At 44.5% G+C, this 12,064-nt stretch overlaps 1 protein-coding gene across 1 annotated transcript in view; it reads right to left on the reverse strand.

Annotated features, from left to right (window-relative positions):
- Positions 1–453: 453 nt before the first annotated feature.
- The window catches only part of grip2b (glutamate receptor interacting protein 2b), a 202,976-nt gene continuing 191,365 nt past the window's right edge, over positions 454–12,064 (reverse strand). The window contains 2 exon segments of the mRNA XM_082967512.1: positions 454–1,311; positions 3,571–3,717. Coding sequence (XP_082823638.1) covers positions 1,084–1,311; positions 3,571–3,717 — 375 coding nt within the window. The 3' untranslated portion in view covers positions 454–1,083.

Consider the following 12,064-nt stretch of genomic DNA (forward strand, 5'->3'; position numbering starts at 1 on the left):
GTTACAGGTCTGTGGTCACAGGTCTGTGGTTACAGGTCTGTAGTTACAGGTCTGTGGTTACAGGTCTCTAGTTACAGGTCTGTGGTTACAGGTCTGTGGTTACAGGTCTGTAGTTACAGGTCTGTAGTTACAGGTTTGTGGTTACAGGTTTGTGGTTACAGGTCTGTGGTTACAGGTCTGTAGTTACAGGTCTGTGGTTACAGGTCTGTGGTTACATGTCTGCGGTTACAGGTCTGTAGTTACAAGTCTGTGGTTACAGGTCTGTAGTTACAGGTCTGTAGTTACAGGTCTGTGGTCACAGGTCTGTAGTTACAGGTCTGTGGTTACAGGTCTGTAGTTACAGGTCTGTGGTCACAGGTCTGTGGTTACAGGTCTGTGGTTACAGGTCTGTAGTTACAGGTCTGTGGTTACAGGTCTGTGGTTACAGGTCTGTGGTTACAGGTCTCTAGTTACAGGTCTGTAGTTACAGGTCTGTAGTTACAGGTCTGTAGTTACAGGTCTCTAGTTGCAGGTCTGTAGTTACAGGTCTGTGGTTACAGGTCTGTGGTTACAGGTCTGTAGTTACAGGTCTGTAGTTACAGGTCTGTAGTTACAGGTCTGTAGTTACAGGTCTGTAGTTACAGGTCTCTAGTTACAGGTCTGTGGTTACAGGTCTGTGGTTACAGGTCTGTGGTTACAGGTCTGTGGTTACAGGTCTGTAGTTACAGGTCTGTAGTTACAGGTCTGAGGCATGGTGTGTCTGTAATCACAGGTTCAAAGTTGTGGTCTGCGGCTCTGCATGTCTATACTGTGTATCTGTAGTATGTATAGGTCCATGGCGCTTGTCTTTGACTGTGTGTCTTTTGTTTGTAAAGTCACAGGTCATTAGTGTGTCTGTAAACACATGGTTTTGTGTGCGGTTGTAAATTCAGATACAGTTCCATGGTAGTGGTCTGTGGCTTGGTGGGACTGTAGTCTGTGTCTGTAATCACAGGCCCATGGATCTAGTTGTAGAGGTGGTCTCTGCTGTTGGACTGCAGTGCAGAAGTCAGTAGTCCTTAGTCCTGGTCTGTGGTTCTGTGTGTCTTTACTGCGTGTCTGTAATCACAGGTCCATGGCTCGGGTGGTGGTGCTATAGTGGTGGTGTTCCCTACTGTTGGACTGCAGTGCAGAGACGAGAAGGCCTTGGTCCTGGTCCAGACAGTCCTGTTCATGGTGCAGTTGCTGGGCCAGAGGGTTCCTGCTGATCACCAGCTCCAGCTTGTCCCCAGCCTCTGTGATCAGGGGGACAGCCAAGCAGCAGTCAAAGTCTCTGGTACGCACATGGTTCACCTACAGCCCCAGGGGAAGTGGATATTTATTAGACTCATATTCGGTTAATTCATTAGCCTCGTATTCAATAATGAATAACTCATATTCAGTAATTCATTTTTCCTCCTATTCAGTAATTCATTAGCCTCATATTCATACATATTCAGTAATTCATTAGCCTCGTATTCAATAATGAATAACTCATATTCAGTAATTCACTTTTCCTCCTATTCAGTAATTCATTAGACTCATGTTCAGTACATAGTTGATTACAGCACAATTTCCTAAAAACGGTGGATGGTATGGCAAGTATTGAATAATGAAACTTGGGAGTCAAGACTAGAAGTTCAGTCAAAAGTCAAAGTCCCTGGTACGCATGTGGCTCACCAACCTCTAAAATAGAGTAATTTTGTAGACTTTTGCAGACAAAGTGACTTACAGAACTGTTGACATTTACAATGGCACATAACATGTCCCAACTAATGGGAAGACATGCGGATTCATTCATTATTTGACACTGTCGGTAGAATTAGTCACTTTGGAGTTTGGACAGTATAGAATTTGTCACAATGTGGGTGGCATTCTGACTTATAGATATGCACGTGCAACTCTGACTATTGTGTTAATCATTCAATGATTTCAGTAGGATGATTTGTGTGAGTTAGGATTCAGACCTATGTGCATGTTGAAACAGTTGTTTATTAATGTGTTGCATAATACTCACTACAACAGGGATGGTAAATGGAGGGTGTCAAAATAGACATACATACGCCATCCATATTAAGAAGTTGTCCTATTCCAGCCACAATATGGACACTTCTGCTATCACTGTAGATTACTCACAGACAGATCAGATTCTAAACCATAAAACACTGTAACCAAGGACTGATTTCTAGGAATAAACTCCACAAACACCGTAGTCAATAGCAACATAGCAACAGCACTGTTAATTCCGCTTTCTAACCACATCAGTGTATAGTGTTTTCTTCTGGTTCACACTATATGGCCCAAACCGAACCAAACTGAGCCAAGCCGTGCTGTACTGCTCTGGCCTGGTTACACATCCACCGTGGCAGTTGGAAACCAGGCTGGAAGGACAATGTGAAAGGAAAATATCAGAGCAAGCACAGTACAGCTTGGGTTGGCCGTATAGTGAGAATCAGGCTTGGCTTGGAAGACAGCTAGGTGACTGAGATCTGGATGTTAGGAGCACTGGTATATGTGCTCCGTGTGCATATTTACCTTTTTATCTTGGGCGTGTCCGTACACGTTGAATGTGAGTTTTTATAGTAAGTACCTTCAATAAGTGGACTTTATTAAACTGTGGCTTTGGCTTAATCAGAACCATACCCATTGTCCTATTCTGGTCTAAAAATGTACTTCATCTTTTCTTCTGTCTCATGGGTATTAAAGGTTGAAATAGATACTGTACTTCTTCTGGTCTAAAAATGTCTTGCTTTTTTATTTATTTTCTTCTGTCTCATGGGTATGAAAGGGTAGATATTATAATAACTGTACTGTATTCCCACCAGTGGGGTTGCTATTGCCATCTCCCAGTGGTCACAACCCAACCTGTCTCTCCATGTTTTCTCTGTTAATACGCTGATCATTTATTAACTTGCCAGCGGTCTGTATTGAGAGCCAGATTGTGTACAGTTTGCAGGGGGGAGAGGGAGGCAGGGTGGGGGAGAAGGAGAGAGGGGTGGATAGGGAGTCAGGGGGGGAGAGAGGGAGAGAGAGAACTTCTGTGAGTGTAATGCTTACTGTTCTGTTCATTTTTATTGTTTATTTCACTTTTGTATATTCACTTGCTTTGGCAATGTTAACATATGTTTCCCATGCCAATAAAGCCCCTTGAATTGAATTGAATTGAGAGAGAGAGAGAGAGAGAGGGGGGAGAGAGAGAGAGAGAGAGAGAGAGAGAGAGAGAGAGAGAGAGAGAGGGTGGGTGGGTGGGTGGGTGGGTGTGTGTGTGTTACTCGCCAGGCTAGCTGAAGAAAATCCCAGTGAAATAACACAGACATGATCATTAGATACTAACACTGCTAGTGCCATGCTGTGTGTCTGTCTGTGTGTCTGTGTGTCTGTATCTGTGTGTAATAATATATATATGCCATTTAGCAGACGCTTTTATCCATCTATCCATCCGTCCGTCCGTCCGTCTATCTACTGTACAGTATGGTGGGTAGGTACAGGCTGATGGGTAGGTACAGGCTAGTGGGTAGGTACAGGCTGATGGGCAGATACAGGCTGATGGGTAGTTACAGATGCAGTAGGCACCTGTAGGATCCTGTCATATGGCTTCAGGCCTGCGCGGTCCGCCGGGCCCTCGGGACGGATCATGTTGACATAAACACCTTTCTCTAGGAACCCGTCAGATACGCTGAAGCCGAAGTCATCGCTCTCTGGATCCTTCATCACCGTCACCTGGGGAATACAACCCGATAGTTTAGTGCTGCAAACACATACAGTAGATTCAACACACACATAGCTGGACATAACTGAACATAGCTGGACACAGCTGGACATAACAGGAAATAACTGGGCAAAACTGGACATAACTGGACATAGCTGGACACAGCTGGACAGAGCTGGACATAATTGAACATAGATGGACACGCTGAACATAGCTGGACATAATTGAACATCGCTGGACATCGCTGAACATAGCTGAACATAGCTGGACATAAGTGAACATAGCTGGAAATAATTGAAAATAGCTGAACATAACTGGATATAGCTGAACATCACTAGAAATAGCTGAACATAGCTGGACAGCTGGATATAGCTGGACATAGCAGGAAATAGCTGGACATAGCTTGATATAGCTGGATATAGCTTGATATAGCTGGACATAGCTGGATATAACTGGATATAGCAGGACATAGCTGGACATAGCTGGATATAGCTGTTTATAGCTGGGCATAGCTGGGCATAGCTGGATATAGCTGGACATAGCTTAACATAGCTTAACATAGCTGGACAGCTGGATATAGCTGGACATAGCTGGAAATAGCTGGACATAGCTAGATATAGCTGGACACAGCTGGACATAGCTGGATATAGCTGGACATAGCTGGACATAGCTGGATATAGCTGGACATAGCTGGATATACCTGGATATAGCTGGATATAGCTGGACATAGCTGGACACAGCTGGACATAGCTGGACACAGCTGGACATAGCTGGACACAGCTGGATATAGCTTGATATAGCTGGACATAGCTGGAAATAGCTGGAGATAGCTAGATATAGCTGGACACAGCTGGACATAGCTGGATATAGCTGGACATAGCTGGACATAGCTGGATATAGCTGGACATAGCTGGATATACCTGGATATAGCTGGATATAGCTGGACATAGCTGGACATAACTGGACATAGATGGACATAGCTGCATATAGCTGAACATAGCTGGATATAACTAGATATAGCTGGATACAGCTGGACACAGCTGGCCATAGCTGGATATAGCTTGATATAGCTGGACATAGCTGGACATAGCTGGATATAACTGGATATAGCTGGACAAAGCTGGACATAGCTGGATATAGCTGGACATAGCTGGATATACCTGGATATAGCTGGATATAGCTGGACATAGCTGGACAAAACTGGAAATAGATGGGCATAGCTGCATATAGCTGAACATAGCTGGATATAACTGGATATAGCTGGATATAGCTGGACATAGCTGGATATAGCTGGGCATAGATGTAAATAGCTGGACATAGCTGGATATAACTGGATATACCTGGATATAGCTGGACATTGCTGGATAAAGCTGGATATAGCTTGACATAGCTGGACATAGCTGAACATAGCTGGATATAGCTGGACATAGCTGGATCTAGCTGGATATAGCTGGATATAACTTGATATAGCAAGACATAGCTGAACATAGCTGGACATAAGTGAACATAGCTGGACATAATTGAACATAGCTGGACATAACTGGATACAGCTGAACATCGCTAGACACAGCTGGACATAGCTGGATATAGCTGGAAATAGCTGGACACAGCTGGACATAGCTGGATATAGCTGGATATAGCTGGACATAGCTGGACATAGGTTGATATAGCTGGACATAGCTGGACATAGGTTGATATAGCTGGACATAGCTGGATATAACTGGACATAGCTGGACATAGCTGGACATAACTAGACATAGATGGACATAGCTGTATATAGCTCGGCATAGCTGGGCATAGCTGGATATGGCTGGACATAGCTTAACATAGCTGGACACAGCTGGACAGAGCTGGACATAATTGAACATAGATGGACACGCTGAACATAGCTGGACATAATTGAACATCGCTGGACATCGCTGAACATAGCTGAACATAGCTGGACATAAGTGAACATAGCTGGAAATAATTGAAAATAGCTGAACATAACTGGATATAGCTGAACATCACTAGAAATAGCTGAACATAGCTGGACAGCTGGATATAGCTGGACATAGCAGGAAATAGCTGGACATAGCTTGATATAGCTGGATATAGCTTGATATAGCTGGACATAGCTGGATATAACTGGATATAGCAGGACATAGCTGGACATAGCTGGATATAGCTGTTTATAGCTGGGCATAGCTGGGCATAGCTGGATATAGCTGGACATAGCTTAACATAGCTTAACATAGCTGGACAGCTGGATATAGCTGGACATAGCTGGAAATAGCTGGACATAGCTAGATATAGCTGGACACAGCTGGACATAGCTGGATATAGCTGGACATAGCTGGACATAGCTGGATATAGCTGGACATAGCTGGATATAGCTGGATATAGCTGGACATAGCTGGACACAGCTGGACATAGCTGGACATAGCTGGACACAGCTGGATATAGCTTGATATAGCTGGACATAGCTGGAAATAGCTGGAGATAGCTAGACACAGCTGGACACAGCTGGACATAGCTGGATATAGCTGGACATAGCTGGACATAGCTGGATATAGCTGGACATAGCTGGATATACCTGGATATAGCTGGATATAGCTGGACATAGCTGGACATAACTGGACATAGATGGACATAGCTGCATATAGCTGAACATAGCTGGATATAACTAGATATAGCTGGATACAGCTGGACACAGCTGACCATAGCTGGATATAGCTTGATATAGCTGGACATAGCTGGACATAGCTGGATATAACTGGATATAGCTGGACATAGCTGGACATAGCTGGATATAGCTGGACATAGCTGGATATACCTGGATATAGCTGGATATAGCTGGACATAGCTGGACAAAACTGGAAATAGATGGGCATAGCTGCAATAGCTGAACATAGCTGGATATAACTGGATATAGCTGGATATAGCTGGACATAGCTGGATATAGCTGGACATAGCTGGATATAGCTGGGCATAGATGTAAATAGCTGGACATAGCTGGATATAACTGGATATACCTGGATATAGCTGGACATTGCTGGATAAAGCTGGATATAGCTTGACATAGCTGGACATAGCTGAACATAGCTGGATATAGCTGGACATAGCTGGATCTAGCTGGATATAGCTGGATATAACTTGATATAGCAAGACATAGCTGAACATAGCTGGACATAAGTGAACATAGCTGGACATAATTGAACATAGCTGGACATAACTGGATACAGCTGAACATCGCTAGACACAGCTGGACATAGCTGGATATAGCTGGAAATAGCTGGACACAGCTGGACATAGCTGGATATAGCTGGATATAGCTGGACATAGCTGGACATAGGTTGATATAGCTGGATATAACTGGACATAGCTGGACATAGCTGGACATAACTAGACATAGATGGACATAGCTGTATATAGCTCGGCATAGCTGGGCATAGCTGGATATGGCTGGACATAGCTTAACATAGCTGGACAGCTGGATATAGCTGGATATAGCTGGTCATAGCTTAACATAGCTGGATAGCTGGATATAGCTGGATATAGCTGGGCATAGCTGGGCATAGCTGGGCATAGCTGGATATAGCTGGACATAGCTTAACATAGCTTAACATAGCTGGACAGCTGGATATAGCTGGACATAGCTGGAAATAGCTGGACATAGCTAGATATAGCTGGACACAGCTGGACACAGCTGGATATAGCTGGACATAGCTGGACATAGCTGGATATAGATGGACATAGCTGGATATACCTGGATATAGCTGGATATAGCTGGACATAGCTGGACACAGCTGGACATAGCTGGACATAGCTGGATATAGCTTGATATAGCTGGACATAGCTGGAAATAGCTGGACATAGCTAGATATAGCTGGACACAGCTGGACATAGCTGGATATAGCTGGACATAGCTGGACATAGCTGGATATAGCTGGACATAGCTGGATATAGCTGGATATAGCTGGATATAGCTGGACATAGCTGGACATAACTGGACATAGATGGACATAGCTGCATATAGCTGAACATAGCTGGATATAACTGGATATAGCTGGATACAGCTGGACACAGCTGGCCATAGCTGGAAATAGCTGGACATAGCTAGATATAGCTGGACACAGCTGGACATAGCTGGATATAGCTGGACATAGCTGGACATAGCTGGATATAGATGGACATAGCTGGATATACCTGGATATAGCTGGATATAGCTGGACATAGCTGGACACAGCTGGACATAGCTGGACATAGCTGGATATAGCTTGATATAGCTGGACATAGCTGGAAATAGCTGGACATAGCTAGATATAGCTGGACACAGCTGGACATAGCTGGACATATCTGGACATAGCTGGATATAGCTGGACATAGCTGGATATAACTGGATATAGCTGGACATAGCTGGACATAGCTGGATATAGCTGGATATAGCTGGATAAACCTGGACATAGCTGGATATAGCTGGACATAGCTGGACATAACTGGAAATAGATGGGTATAGCTGCATATAGCTGAACATAGCTGGATATAACTGGATATAGCTGGATATAGCTGGACATAGCTGGATATAGCTGGACATAGCTGGACATAGCTGGGCATAGATGTAAATAGCTGGATATAGCTGGATATAACTGGATATACCTGGATATAGCTGGACATTGCTGGATAAAGCTGGATATAGCTGGACATAGCTGAACATAGCTGGATATAGCTGGACATAGCTGGATCTAGCTGGATATAGCTGGATATAACTTGATATAGCAAGACATAGCTGGATATAACTGGATATAGCTGGCCATAGCTGAACATAGCTGAACATAGCTGGACATAAGTGAACATAGCTGGACATAATTGAACATAGCTGGACATAACTGGATACAGCTGAACATCGCTAGACATAGCTGAAAATAGCTAGACACAGCTGGACATAGCTGGATATAGCTGGAAATAGCTGGACACAGCTGGACATAGCTGGATATAGCTGGATATAGCTGGACATAGCTGGACATAGCTTGATATAGCTGGACATAGCTGGATATAACTGGATATAGCTGGACATAGCTGGACATAGCTGGACATAGCTGGATATACCTGGATATAGCTGGATATAGCTGTACATAGCTGGACATAACTAGATATAGATGGACATAGCTGTATATAGCTGGGCATAGCTGGGCATAGCTGGATATGGCTGGACATAGCTTAACATAGCTGGACAGCTGGATATAGCTGGTCATAGCTTAACATAGCTGGATAGCTGGATATAGCTGGATATAGCTGGACATAGCTGGAAATAGCTGGACATAGCTGGATATAGCTGGATTTAGCTGGACACAGCTGGACATAGCTGGATCTAGCTTGATATAGCTGGACATAGCTGGATATAACTGGATATAGCTGGACATAGCTGGACATAGTTGGAAATAACTGGATATAGCTGGATATAGCTGGACATAGCTGGACATAGCTGGACATAACTGGACATAGATGGACATAGCTGCATATAGCTGAACATAGTTGGATATAACTGGACATAGCTGGATATAGCTGGACATAGCTGGATATAGCTGGATATAGCTGGACATAGATGTATATAACTGGATATAGCTGGACATTGCTGGATATAGCTGGATATAGCTGGACATAGCTGAATATATCTGGATATAGCTGGACATAGCTGGAAATAGCTGGATATAGCTGGACACCGCTGGACATAGCTGGATATAGCTTGATATAGCTGGACATAACTGGATATAGCTGGACATAGCCAGACATAGCCGGACATAGCTGGACATAGCTGATCATAGCTGGATATAGCTGGATATAGCTGGACATTGCTGGATATAGCTGGATATAGCTAGACATAGCTGGTCATAGCTGGACATAGCTGGATATAGCTGGACATTGCTGGATCTAGCTGGATATAGCTGGATATAACTGAATATTGCTGGATATAACTGAATATTGCTGGACATAGCTGGATATAGCTGGATAGATCTGGATATAGCTGGACATAGCTGAACATAGCTGGATATAGCTGGATAGAACTGCATAAAGCTAGACACAGCTGAACGTGCCCTCTAAATACACCTCTGCTGTTTTCAACCAAGATCTCAGCGATCACTGCCTCATTGCCCGCACCCGTAATGGGTCAGCGGTCAAACGACCTCCACTCATCACTGTCAAACGCTCCCTGAAACATTTCAACGAGCAAGCCTTTCTAATCGACCTGGCCCTGGTATCCTGGAAGGATATTGACCTCATCCCGTCAGTAGAGGATGCCTGGTTATTTTTTTTAAATGCCTTCCTCACCATCTTAAATAAGCATGCCCCTTTCAAGAAATTTAGAACCAGGAACAGATATAGCCCTTGGTTCTCCCCAGACCTGACTGCCCTTAACCAACACAAAAATATCCTGTGGCGTTCTGCATTAGCATCGAACTGCCCCCGCGATATGCAGCTTTTCAGGGAAGTTAGAAACCAATACACAAAGGCAGTTAGAAACGCCAAGGCTAGCTTTTTCAAACAGAAATTTGCTTCCTTTGCTTCCTGCAACTCAAACTCTAAAAAGTTCTGGGACATTGTAAAGTCCATGGAGAATAAGAACACCTCCTCCCAACTGCCCACTACACTGAGGATAGGAAACTCTGTCACCACTGATAAGCCCACTATAATTGAGAATTTCAATAAGCATCTTTCTACGGCTGGCCATGCTTTCCACCTAACTACCCCTACTGCATTCAACAGCACTGCACCCCCCACAGCTACTCGCCCAAGCCTCCCCCATTTCTCCTTCTCCCAAATCCATTCAGCTGATGTTCTGAAAGAGCTGCAAAATCTGGACCCCTACAAATCAGCTGGGCTTGACAATCTGGACCCTTTCTTTCTAAAATTATCTAACGAAATTATTGCAACCCCTATTACTAGCCTGTTCAACCTCTCTTTCGTGTCGTCTGAGATTCCCATAGATTGGAGAGCAGCTGCTGTCATCCCCCTCTTCAAAGGAGGTGACACTCTTGACTCAAATTGCTACAGACCTATATCCATCCTACCCTGTCTTTCTAAGGTCTTCGAAAGCCAAGTCAACAAACAGATTTCCGACCATTTCGAATCCCACCGCTATGCAATCTGGTTTCAGAGCTGGTCATGGGTGCACCTCAGCCACGCTCAAGGTCCTAAATGACATCATAACCGCCATCGATAAGAAACAATACTGTGCTGCCGTATTCATTGACCTGGCCAAAGCTTTTGACTCTGTTAATCACCACATCCTCATCGGCAGACTCAATAGCCTTGGTTTCTCAAACGATTGCGTCGCCTGGTTCACCAACTACTTCTCTGATAGAGTTCAGTGTGTCAAATCGGAGGGCCTGCTGTCCGGACCTCTGGCAGTCTCTATGGGGGTGCCACAGGGTTCAATTCTTGGGCCAACTCTTTTCTCTGTATACATCAATGATGTCGCTCTTGCTGCTGGTGAATCTCTGATCCACCTCTACACAGACGACACCATTCTGTTTACTTCTGGCCCTTCTTTGGACACTGTTAACTAACCTCCAGACGAGCTTCAATGCCATACAACTCTCCTTCCGTGGTCTCCAACTGCTCCTAAATACAAGTAAAACTAAATGCATGCTCTTCAACCGATCGCTGCCTGCACCTGCCCGCCTGTCCTGCAACACTTCTCTGGACGGTTCTGACTTAGAATTTGTGGACAACTACAAATGCCTAGGTGTCTGGTTAGACTGTAAACTCTCCTTCCAGATTCACATCAATCATCTCCAATCCAAAGTTAAATCTAGAATTGGCTTCCTATTTCGCAACAAAGCATCCTTCACTCATGCTGCCAAACATACCCTCGTAAAACTGACCATCCTACCAATCCTCGACTTCGGCGATGTCATTTACAAAATAGCCTCCAATACCCTACTCAACAAGCTGGATGCAGTCTATCACAGTGCCATCCGTTTTGTCACCAAAGCCCCATATACTACCCACCACTGTGACCTGTACGCTCTCGTTGGCTGGCCTTCGCTTCATAATCGTCGCCAAACACATTGGCTCCAGGTCATCTACAAGACCCTGCTAGGTAAAGTCCCCCCTTATCTCCGCTCACTGGTCACCATAGCAGCACCCACCTGTAGCACGCGCTCCAGCAAGTATATCTCTCTGGTCACCCCTAAAGCCAACGCCTCCTTTGGTCGTCTCTCCTTCCAGTTCTCTGCTGCCAATGACTGGAACGAACTACAAAAATCTCTGGAACTGGAAACACTTATCTCCCTCACTAGCTTTAAGCACCAGCTGTCAGAGCAGCTCCCAGATCACTGCACCTGTACATAGCCCATCTATAATTTAGCCCAAACT

This window comes from Salmo salar, chromosome 22, assembly GCF_965601325.2.
Source record: "Salmo salar chromosome 22, fSalSal1, whole genome shotgun sequence".
In the NCBI taxonomy this organism is placed as follows: domain Eukaryota; kingdom Metazoa; phylum Chordata; class Actinopteri; order Salmoniformes; family Salmonidae; genus Salmo; species Salmo salar.